Consider the following 12,648-nt stretch of genomic DNA (forward strand, 5'->3'; position numbering starts at 1 on the left):
TCCTCCTGAAAACAAAAAATAAAACAATTTCTTTAGCCAAGTTTTTTTTTGTTGGTGTTTCAACAAAATGCACTAATTTTTCCTTAACACCAACAGTCAGCCTAGCTTCGCTGGCTGCTTGTTCCATATGAATGGGAAATGTTGTTGGCTAGCTGGCTGACTGCATGTTTGCATGCAATTTTTTGTTTCCACCACCTCGGCAGAGGGGGAAATGACGTACCAAACACACACTCACACTCTCTGGGTTTTGCAAACAAACGCAGTTTTTCATTATTTTTTTTTTTTTCAAAAAAATTCATCCAAATGAAAAATTCACCTTATAAAAGCTATGGACTGGACATGTTGCGAAAACAATTGATGTTTAGATACCGTCGTGAAATGTACGCGCTCAACTTAAAATACGTTTATACAGCTTTGCTGATTGTAAGTAAAAAAAATAGGTGGATGGATGATGGCCAACGATGGTCTTGAAAGAAACAAAAAATAACAAAAAAAAAAAAAAAAACAAGAAATCAAATCAAAACCAACAACAAAATATTATGGTTATCCTGCATGATAACAGGAACTGCCACAACAAAACCCCGCACAGCTGGATTATTGTGTTTGAAAGTGGACTGAAGAAAATTCAACTTAAAGTGAAAAAAAAACTCAAAAAAAAAAACAATCACAAAAGTGCAATAAATTTCCAGTGACAATCTCTTTGGAAAAAAACTTAAAATTCAATGTCAGGATAATTAAAGAAAGAAACAATTATGAAAGAAAAACAAATCAAAAGAAAAAACAAATCATTTTAGCATTATCGACTGCGGAGCTGCCTCCGCTGTGTGTATCATAACCAATTAATTGCCATCAATTACAACAAAACAACAAACTATTCATTCATCAGTTTATGCCCCTCCATACAATGTGTTAATGAACTCACACTCCTCGGTTTAAATCGCCAACTAATATTGTGGTCTGGGTGTTGTTGGTGCTTGCCTGGCGGCTGCAAATCCGCCAGCGAACAATTTGTTTTAGCTGGCATTAAATATTAACCAAGCGTGCCAAATATAAATCAAATCATGATTTTGAAAAAAAAACCGAATGCCTAAGCAAAAGAAAGCGAAAGTTGTTATTTTTCCTTAATCAAGAAGTCAATAACATTTACGAAATAAATGAAGGAAGTGTTTAGAACATGAAATTAAAAAGGAAAGGATAAAAAGGACGAAAGGGACCAAAAATAAAAAAACTTTATTTCTCTTATGAGTTGCTAATCTATAGTAGATTGGAACTGTGTTTTATTGATTTTTATCCTCTATATGATTGGTGACCATAGTGAAATTTGATATAGAACATTTCTTCCCTTGGCACCATACTTCTAACTTCACGCTTTGTTATAAATTCGGGACCTTTTTCGAAACCTTCTAAATTTTACAAATAACGATATCCGTTGGTATTAATTATTCATAGACATGTTTCCTTGGAACATATGTATGAAATCTCTAAGTTTTGAAGTACTTAGTGTGAAAGAATTTTGGAATAAAACGAAAAACTAAGATATATTTTTGTTCATTCCAGTTCGGAGTACAATACACTTCATGTCATTTTACTTAGCAAAGGTTGCTTTTGTACAGCATTCCAAGACATGTTAGGCAACCTCTTCGGTGACCTTCTATTCTATAACACTCCTCTGCCCTGCTATTCTATGGAAGAACAATAGGGCGACCTTCAATTCTAAATAAAACCCCTACTCCCGAGGGTTGATATCCCTTATAGATCAAGATACGCCTGGACCTTCACATCGACCTTGGTGACGACCGGCGACTGAGAATGCTCTTGAAGACTTCAAAGGTTTAATAAGAGGGAGAGAGGTGTAATATTAGCCTACAAACCATTTTCGCTCCAGCTTTCGGTTCACTTACTCAAGTTACAGAATACTTAAACTGTGGGATGTGTTCCAGTATGCCATAATTAAGATCTTATTGGTCTCGATCTTAATGCTCATAGGGGCGAAAAATATGGAGTCAGCCGCAAACCAGCTAATCGCCCACTACGACCTAGATGCCACTGGATTTATTTGTATAATACCCTTAGGATAAATAAAATTTTCACTATGTTCGAACCGTGTCATTAAGAACTTTTACATGTTTCACGCCTTAAAGGCGCAAACTTTGGTACATCATTACACGGTAGCAACGATATCAGGCATGAGCAAGAGCACCTTTGGAATTACCTAGAGAGCTCCTAGAGAGTGGTTGCTCCGCACCGAGATTCTAGGTCTAGGTCGCTGGCACCAATTTGAAGATCCCCTTTCCACTTGGTGGGGAGATGAGATCTATTTTTCGCCAGAAACAATTCTCTGGCCAGACTTCGTAGTTGACACTGCTACCAGTTTTAATTCCATACAAATCCATTTGTCCAAAGCGTGATAAGTTAGGCACGATCTGTGATTACCGAGAATGTATCTCTGCGGAGGTCTTCTATTCTATAGAAGATCCTTACGGTGGTCTTCTATTCTATAAAAGACCCCTAAGGAGGTCTTTATTGTATGAAAGACACCAGAGGATGTCTTCTATTCTATAGAAGATCTTTAAAGTAGTCTTATATTCTATAGAACACGCTTACGATGCCCTTCTATTCCACAGAAGACCCTTAAATATGTCTTCTATTCTATAGTAGATCTCTACGGTGGACAACTTTTTCTATAAATAAAGAAAATTCAGCAAACTTTTGGTATAGAAAAAGCCAATTCAGCAAACTTTTTCTATTGAAAAAAATCAATTCAGCAATCTTTTTTTATAGAAATAGCCAATTCAGCAAATTTTATTTATAGAAAATGTCAATTAAGATAGCTTTTTCTATAGAAATTCAACACAGCCAAATTTTTCTATAGATCTAACTGTTCTATAAAAAAAGTGAATCAGCTAACCTTTTCTATAAAAAGTCAATTCAGAACATCTATAGAAATAGCCAATTCAGCAAACCTTTTCTGTACAAAAAGTCAATTCAGCAAGCTTTATAAAAAAATTAATTTAGCAAACTTTTTCCATTGAAAAAGTTACTTCGGTAAGCTTTTTCTATAGAAAAAGTCAATTCAGCAAACTATTTTCATAGAAAAAGTTAATTCAGCAAACTATTTCTTTAGAAAGAGATAATTCAGAAATACTTTTATGTAATTCAGTTCACGTTTTTACCGAAGGGGTCAATTCAGCTAACATTTTCAATAGAATAGTTAATTCAGCAAACTTTTTCCATTGAAATAGTTAATTCAGCAAGATTTTTCTATAGAAAAAGTCAATTCAGCGACCTTTTTCTATAGCAGCAAACTATTTTCATAGAAAAAGTTAATTCAGAAAACTATTTCTTTAGAAAGAGATAATTCAGAAATACTTTTATGTAATTCAGCTCACGTTTTTACCGAAGGAGTCAATTCAGCTAACATTTTCAATAGAATAGTTAATTCAGCAAGATTTTTCTATAGAAAAAGTAAATTCAGCAAACTTTTTCTTTAGAAAGAGATAATTCAGAAATACTTTTATGTAATTCAGCTCACGTTTTTACTGAAGGAGTCAATTCAGCTAACATTTTCAATAGAATAGGTAATTCAGCAAACTTTTTACATTGAAATAGTTAATTCAGCAAGATTTTTCTATAGAAAAAGTAAATTCAGCAAACTTTTTCTTTAGAAAGAGATAATTCAGAAATACTTTTATGTAATTCAGCTCACGTTTTTACTGAAGGAGTCAATTCAGCTAACATTTTCAATAGAATAGGTAATTCAGCAAACTTTTTCCATTGAAATAGTTAATTCAGCAAGATTTTTCTATAGAAAAAGTAAATTCAGCGACCTTTTTCTATAGCAGCAAAATATTTTCATAGAAAAAGTTAATTCAGCAAACTATTTCTTTAGAAAGAGATAATTCCGAAATACTTTTATGTAATTCAGCTCACGTTTTTACCGAAGGAGTCAATTCAGCTAACATTTTCAATAGAATAGTTAATTCAGCAAACTTTTTCCATTGAAATAGTTAATTCAGCAAGATTTTTTTATAGAAAAAGTCAATTCAGCAACATTTTTCTATAGAAAAAATCAATTCAGCGGTTTTTTTCTATAGTAAAATTCAATTCAGCATAATTTTCCTATAGATAAATCAATTCAGTTAACTCCTTCTACAGAAAATGTCAATTCTTCGAACTTTTCTATGCAAAAAGTCAATTCATCAAACTTTTTCTATGAAGAACTCAATCTAGTAAACCTCTTCTTTTAACAAGTCAATTCAGCAAACTTTTTCTTGAGAGAAACTTAATTCAGCAAACTTTTTCTTCAGAAAATCTCAATTCAGCAAACTTTTTCTTGAGAGAAATTCAATCCAGCAAACTTTTTCTATAGAAGAAGTAAATTCAGCATACTTTTCCATAAAATAGTCAACTAGGCAAACTTCTTCTATAGAAAAAATGAATGCAACAAACTTTTTCTGCAGAAAAAGTCAATCAAGCCAACTTTATCTGCCGAAAAAGTCAATTCAGCAACCTTTTTCTATAGAAATATCCAATTCAGCAAATTTTTCTATAGAAAAAACCAATTCAGATAATGTTTTTCACAGAAAAAGTTAATTCATCTAACCTTTTCCATAGAATAGTTAATTCAGCAAACTTTTTCCATTGAAATAGTTAATTCAGCTAGCTTTTTCTATGGAAAAAGTAAATTCAGCACTCATTTTCTATAGAAAAAGTCAATTCAGCAAACGTTTTGAATAGAAAAAGTCAATTCAGCTAACTTTTTCTATAAAAAAGTCAACTCGGCTATTTTTTTTTCTATAGAAAAGTTCAATTCAGCTAACTTTTTCTGAAGAAACGATCAATTCAGCAAACTTTTCTATATAAAAATCAATGCAGCATTCATTTTCTATATAAAAAGTCAATTCAGCTACCTTTTGTCATAGAAAAAGAAAATTCAGCAATCTTTTTCTACAGAAATAGCCAATTCGGCAATCATTTCTATAGAAAAAGTAAATTCAACTACCTTTTTGTTATAGTAAAAGTAAATTCAGCTAACTTTTTTTTATAGAAAAAGTCAATTCCGCAAATATTTTTTATATACAAAGTCACTTCAGAAACCCATTTTTATAGAAAAAACCAATTCAGCAAACCTTTTCTATAGAAAGAATCAATTCAGCTACCTTCTTCTATAGAAAAAGTCAATTCAGCAAACCTTTTCTATATAAAGAGCCACTTTAACAAACCTTTTCTATAGAAAAAAGCCAATTCAGCAAACTTTTTCTATAGAAAGAGTCAATTCAGCTACCTTTTTCTATAGAAAAAGTCATTTAGCGAACTTTTTCTATAGGAAATGGCAATTCAGCAAACTTTTTCTTGAGAGAAACTCAAACCATCAAACTTTTTCTTCAGAAAAACTCTATTCAGCTAACTTTTTCTTCAAAGAAACTTAATTTAGCTGACTTTTTCTATAGAAGAACAAACTTTTTCTGCAGAAAAAGTCAATCAAGCCAACTCTATCTACCGAAAAAGTCAATTCAGCAACCTTTTTCTATAGAAATATCCAATTCAGTAAAGTTTTTTTTATAGAAAACGCCAATTCAGATAACGTTTTTCACAGAAAATGTTAATTCAGCAAACATTTTCCATTGAAATAGTTAATTCATCTAGCTTTTTCTATGGAAATAGTAAATTCAGCAAACTATTATAGTCAATTCAGCACTCATTTTCTATAGAAAAAGTAAATTCAGCTAACTTTTTCTGTAAAAAAGTCAACTCGGCTAAGTTTTTCTATAGAAAAGTTCAATTCAGCTAACTTTTTCTGAAAAAACGGTCAATTGAGCAACCTTTTTCTATATAAAAAATCAATGCAGCATTAATTTTCTATATAAAAAGTCAATTCAGCTACCTTTTGCCATAAAAAAAGTAAATTCAGCAATATTTTTCTACAGAAATAGCCAATTCAGCAAACATTTTCTATAGAAAAAGTAAATTCAACTACCTTTTGTTATAGTAAAAGTAAATTCAGCTAACTTTTTTTTATAGAAAAAGTCAATTCCGCAAATATTTTTTATATAAAAAGTCACTTCAGAAACCCATTTTTATAGAAAAAACCAATTCAGCAAAATTTTTCTATAGAAAGAATCAATTCAGCTACCTTCTTCTATAGAAAAAGTCAATTTAGCAAACCTTTTCTATATAAAGAGTCACTTTAACAAACCTTTTCTATAGAAAAAAGCCAATTCAGCAAACTTTTTCTATAGAAAATGGCAATTTAGCAAACTTTATCTTTGAAATAGTCAATTCAGCTCAATTTTTCTTGAGGGACAATCAATTCAGCAAACTTTTTTCTATAGAAAAAGTTAATTCAGCTACTTTTTCTATTGAAAAATTAAATTCAACAAAATTTGTATGTAGAAAAACTCAATCCAGCAAGCCTTCTTCCAAGAACAACGCAATTCAGCAATCCTTTTATATTAAAAATTCAATTCAACAATTTTTTTTTAGAAAATTCAATTCAGCATAATTTTCCCATAGAAAAATCAGTGCAGCTAACTTTTTCTACAGAAAAAAATCAATTCAGCAAACTTTTCCTGTAGAAATGTTTACAGAAAAAGTCAATTCAGCTAAATTTTTCTTTGAAAGTGTCAATTCAGCTTAATTTTTCTTTAGGGAAAATCAATTCAGCAAACTTTTTCTATAGAAAAAGTTAATTCAGCTACCTTTTTCTACTGAAAAATTAAATTCAGCAAATTCTATAGAAAAACTCAATCCAGCAAGCTTTCTCCAAAGATCAACACAATTCAGCAATCCTCCAATTCAACAAATTTTTTTTATAGAAAAAGTCAATTCAGCATATTTTTTCATAAAAAATTCAATTCAGCAAACTTTTCCTGTAGAAAAAGTCAATTCAGCAAACATTTTTCTATAGAAAAATCAATTCAGCAAAATTTTTCTTAGAAAATGTCAATTCAGCTAAATTTTTCTTTAGGGAAAATCAATTCAGCAAACTTTTTCTATTGAAAATATTAATTCAACAACCCTTTTCTATTGAGAAATTAAATTCAACAAGATTTTTCTGTAGAAAAACTCAATCCAGCAAGCTTTCTCCAAAGAACAACTCAATTCAGCAATCCTTTTATGTTAAAAATTCAATTCACCAAACTTTTTTTATAGAAAAAGTCAATTCAGCATACTCTTTCCATAAAAATATCAATGCAGCTAACTTTTTCCACGGAAAAAGTCAATTCAGCTAACTTTTCGTGTAAAAGAAGTCAATTCAGTAAACTTTTCCTGTAAAAATGTCCATTCAATCTACCTTTTCTATATAAAAATTCAATTCAGCAAACTTTTTCTTTGAAAAAGTCAATTCAGCAAACTTTTTTCTATAGAAACAGTTAATTCAGCAACATTTTTCTATTGAAATTTAAATTCAGCAAAATTTTTCTGTAGAAAAACTCAATCCAGCAAGCTTTCTCCAAAGAACAACTCAATTCAGCAATCCTTTTATATTAAAAAGTCAATTCAGCAAACTGTTTCTGTGGGAAAAATCAACTCACCAATCCGTTTCTATAGAAAAAGTCAATTCAGCAAACTTTCTATAGAAATTCAGCATTTTTTTCTATAGAAAAAGTCAATTCAGCGAAATTTGTATATGGAAAAATTAATTCAGCAAACATTTTCTATAAAAAAAATCAATTCAGCTAACTTTTCCTACAGAAAAATCAATTCTGCGAGTTCTTCTATAGAAAAACGAAATTCAGCAAACTTTTTTTCTTTGAAAACTAAATTTAACAAACTTTTTTGACATGTTTTCTGCAGAAAGAGATAATTCTGCAAATATTTTCTGCAGAAAACAGCATTCAGCAAGTGTTTTCTATAGAAAAACTCAATGCGGCGACCTTTTTCTATTGAAAAATCAATTCTGTAAACTTTTTTTAGAGAAAAAGGAAGAATGTGTCGATTCAGAGACTTTTCCCCTTCATTTTCAGTTAACAATCCTTGATTTCAATGAGGCCATAGCAAACGGTAAAACCCGACGCCGTTATGGACCGGCCACAGCCGCCAGTAGTAGCAAGACTGCTGTAAGTGATGTTACGGAAAAATCGAAAGCCGATCAGGCGGTGGCGGCCAGCAGCCACACAGAGGCCAGCGAATATCGTAGAGGTGGTGCCTATTCGACAGATGCAGGAGGTAAGATAAAGAACTCTTTCGAAGACATTCATTCCAAAACTAGTTTTTTTGTAGATTACTCCTACAATAATGCCGATATCAATTTAATACGACCCGAAAGTAAACCTTTGCATACGAAAATCACTGCTAAGTACACGAGTAGCATCAGTATACCGGCAGATTCCCTGGAGGATACTGAAACTGCAGAGGAGTATGTACAAAAGGCCATGGGTATGTATGGTTCTCGTTTGAGGGAACCCATACGCATTCCCAGTGAATCGGAGGTGACACCAGCGGCACCAGAACTACAGGCACAGGCAGCACTACAACAAACACAAAGTCATCATCACACCAGACATTATGCCGCCACCTCACAGCAGCAACATGAACAAATACAACACCAGCAACAACAACAACAACAGCAACAATTACAACATGAACATATACAACAACAACAACATTCGCATGCATCATTACAACAACATCAACAAGAACAAGATCACAATTTACAGAACATACACGAACACGTTGAAAAACCCGAACACTATGAATACTACTCCTTTTCACACAAGGATGCCCAAAGACCTCAGGCCCACAGTCCAGCCGAAGAACCGGAACCCCAAGGACCCTCAGAACAATATCAGTATATAAGTCAAGCCCAGGCAGCAGAAAATGAGGCAGCCAAAGTTATGCTAGAAGCTCAAATACAAGCTCAGTACCAAGAACAATTACAACAAGCCCAATATGGAGCAGCAGCAGAACAACAGGAACAGGAACAGCAGCAACAATCTCAACCCCAAGCAGAGCAAGGAAATGCTGAAGCGGAAAGTAATGCTGCTGCAGCTGTTTATGATAAAGATCCCGTTACCAGGTCTTATAACATTTACGAAGATCACACCGAAGCCTATGAAGGAGCCCCCTCCCACGTGGAAAGAAACTATCGCACCAAATATTTATATAAACCGGTATCCTCTTCCTATCACACGGCCATGAATGAAAACGAGGAGAAGATAAGAGTCTCAGCCTCCACAGAAATTCCCAAAGCTGAGATAATGAAACAAATCGAGAAATCCGTTATACGTTACATGAAAGAGCTGGAGGCAGAGGGTAAAATTATAGCCTCTCCCAAAAATCAAGAACCCAAAACTTATTTCAAAGTTGTAACTGTACCCGGCAGCGAAGAGAAACGTATTGCCTCAGGATCCAAGTCGAAGTACTCATCTTCGTCCAATAACTATGGTGAGAACTATAAACATTCGATTGTCCATGCTCCATCATCAAGTGGCTCATCTTCCGGCCCCTCTTCCCATTCAGCAGGTCCAGGAAAATATAACAAAAAAGCGGAAAACAATAACGCCTATGTTCTGGAAAATGAAAGTACCTATCAAAATCAGGGTCATGAGGTCACCGATGTATTGACGCCAAATGTGGAATTTATTTACAAAATCAAAACCAAGGCTCCACTGCACACGGCCACAGTGAAAACTGTCTCCAAGCCGTATAGTTTGAACCTTAAACCCAGCTTTGAGCAATTTGATCATTCCACTGCCTTAAAGAATCTTGAAGATTTTGATTTAACACATGTTGTGACCACACCTGATCCCGAAGAGCATCAATCCATTTCCAGTGCCTCATCGAATAAACCCAGTAAATTATATTTTAATTCAGAAATCTATCATGACATCAATTCCATGCCTTACAAACAACAAAAACAACAACGAGGGGAAGGTGAATATCGTCCTGAATATCGCAAAAAGTCGGCCAGCCAGCAAGAACCTCATCCCGACTACAAGGGTTACAGTACTGCCACAAGTGGTTATTATGCGGAACCTCCCACGGCAGAGGGTGATGGTGACATACCCAGTTCGGGAATGTCCGAAGATGGTTATCCCAGCATTATGGCACCCTATCAACAATTTATATTAAAAAAGGAACCTTCCGGAAAATATGAGGAAGCAGCCTCAAGTTATGAACAGCCACGCAATCATAAATACAAGGGACTGGACTTTGATAGCTACAATCCCAAATACAACAATAATCCAGAAAGTTATGGTTATCAGCAGACCTATAAAACCCATCTGACAAGAAGTCATGCCCCCGGCAAGCGTGGTAAACGTGGCGGTGCCCCACATCCTGGACAAAACAAAAAATCTCACCGCAACTCGAACATGAAAGAGTTTGAAGCCAATATTGCCCTGCGTCCACCACCAAAAGTTTAAAGTCTGACGTCTTCTGAAGCAGCAGCAGCAGAAGGAGGAAATTCAATTCCAATTTTAGCCAAAAAGAAGTGAAATTTATTTGTAATTTGTAGGAAGATTTTCATTTTAAATTATTTATTGTTTCTTTTTTTACATTATTTATATATTTTATTTGATTTTATTAAATATATAAAACATTGACGAATTTGTTGTTAAGTTTTATTTGTTATTATTTTATATGTATTTCATTTGTAATTGTCCTATTTCTTATTTATTAATTTTTTTAAATATAAATACGACTTTTAAATTTAATTTAATTTGATTGTTAACGCCTGGAAGTAGGCTTTGAAAGTGTAGTCAACCAAAATGGTGTTTGCGAATGATCAACAATAGCATTCACAATCTTGTTATTGTGAATTATAATTGAGATTGAACAGCTGATTATTGCCGTTAGCAACGGTTAAAAGTTAAATGGTCCTTCGAAGGGGGAATAGGAAGGGGAAGTATTTAATGTGAAAAATATGATATGAAAATGGATGAAGAAGAATAGAAATAAAATTAAATTTTACTACTATTTTTTGGATTAGGAATACTGTCAGACTACTAAAGTGAATCTTTATAGAAGAGCTGTAGTGAGTCTTTTAAGACGAGCGAAGGAATTCTATTTAGATGAGCTGAAGGGAGTCGTTATGGACGAGCTACAGTGGGTCCTTATGGACGAGCTGAAGGGAGTCTTTACAGGCGACTGAAGGCATTCCTTTTAGACGAGCTACAGGGAGTATTTAAAGTCGAAAGGAGTCTTTTTAGACGAACTGAAGGGAGTCTTTTAGACGAAAAGGAGTCTTTATTTAGTAGATTAATATTTTCGTCTTAGTGACCACACCGCCAGAGATGACTTTTCCTATACAAAAGATCACCGGAGATGACTTTTCCTATACAAAAGTTCACCGGAGATGACTTTTCCTATACAAAAGATCACCGGAGATGACTTTTCCTATACAAAAGTTCACCGGAGATGACTTTTCCTATACAAAAGATCACCACAGATGACTTTAACTATACAAATGGTCACCGCAGATGACTTTTCCTATACAAAAATTCACCGGAGATGACTTTTCCTATACAAAAGTTCAACGGAGATGACTTTTCCAATACAAAAGTTCACAGTGACCACACCGCCAGAGATGACTTTTCCTATACAAAAGATCACCGGAGATGACTTTTCCTATACAAAAGATCACCACAGATGACTTTAACTATACAAATGGTCACCGCAGATGACTTTTCCTATACAAAAATTCACCGGAGATGACTTTTCCTATACAAAAGTTCAACGGAGATGACTTTTCCAATACAAAAGTTCACAGTGACCACACCGCCAGAGATGACTTTTCCTATACAAAAGTTCACCGGAGATGACTTTTCCTATACAAAAGATCACCACAGATGACTTTAACTATACAAAAGATCACCGCAGATGACTTTTCCTATACAAAAGTTCACCGGAGATGACTTTTCCTATACAAAAGATTACCGGAGATGACTTTTCCTATACAAAAGTTCACCGGAGATGACTTTTCCTATACAAAAGTTCACCGAAGATGACTTTTCCTATACAAAAGTTCACCGGAGATGACTTTTCCTATACAAAAGATTACCGCAGATGACTTTTCCTATACAAAAGTTCACCGGAGAAGACTTTTCCTATACAAAAGTTCACCGGAGATGACTTTTCCTATACAAAAGTTCACCGGAGATGACTTTTCCTATACAAAAGATCACCGCAGATGACTTTTCCTCCACAAAGTTCACCGGAGATGACTTTTCCAATACAAAAGTTCACCGGAGATGACTTTTCCAATACAAAAGCTCACCGGAGATGATTTTTCGTATACAAAAGTTCTCCTACACAAATTTCACCGGAGATGACTTTTCCTATACAAAAGTTCACCGGAGATGACTTTTCCTATACAAAAGATCACCGCAGATGACTTTTCCTCCACAAAGTTCAACGGAGATGACTTTTCCTATACAAAAGGCCACCGCAGATGACTTTTCCAATACAAAAGTTCACCGGGGATGACTTTTCCTATACAAAAGTTCCCCAGAGATGACTTTTCCTATACAAAAGTTCACCGGAGATGACTTTTCCAATACAAAAGTTCAACGGAGATGATTTTTCCTATACAAAAGTTCACCGGCGATAACTTTTTCTATACAAACCGTTCACCGGAGATGACTTTTCCAATACAAAAGTTTACCGGAGATGACTTTTCCTATACAAAAGTTCACCGGAGATGAC

At 34.0% G+C, this 12,648-nt stretch overlaps 1 protein-coding gene across 1 annotated transcript; it reads left to right on the forward strand.

The window, feature by feature from the left end:
* The first annotated feature begins 347 nt into the window (after positions 1-347).
* Positions 348-10,658, forward strand: LOC141396834 (uncharacterized). The gene is made up of 3 exons (XM_073972510.1): positions 348-423; positions 7,968-8,169; positions 8,224-10,658. The coding sequence occupies exons 1-3, from the start codon at positions 358-360 to the stop codon at positions 10,365-10,367; spliced, it is 2,412 nt and encodes an 803-aa protein (XP_073828611.1). The 5' UTR covers positions 348-357; the 3' UTR covers positions 10,368-10,658.
* Positions 10,659-12,648: the final 1,990 nt, after the last annotated feature.

Source organism: Musca autumnalis, unplaced genomic scaffold (genome assembly GCF_047663935.1).
Source record: "Musca autumnalis isolate F117 unplaced genomic scaffold, ASM4766393v1 scaffold_3, whole genome shotgun sequence".
Taxonomy (NCBI): domain Eukaryota; kingdom Metazoa; phylum Arthropoda; class Insecta; order Diptera; family Muscidae; genus Musca; species Musca autumnalis.

Excerpts from the sequence above, each read along its gene's own strand:
- LOC141396834 (XM_073972510.1), top strand. The coding sequence starts at position 358 with ATGTTTAGATACCGTCGTGAAATGTACGCGCTCAACTTAAAATACGTT. Across the intron at positions 424-7,967 it reads TTTATACAGCTTTGCTGATT|TTAACAATCCTTGATTTCAA; the intron begins GTAAGTAAAAAA and ends CTTCATTTTCAG. Across the intron at positions 8,170-8,223 it reads CTATTCGACAGATGCAGGAG|ATTACTCCTACAATAATGCC; the intron begins GTAAGATAAAGA and ends GTTTTTTTGTAG.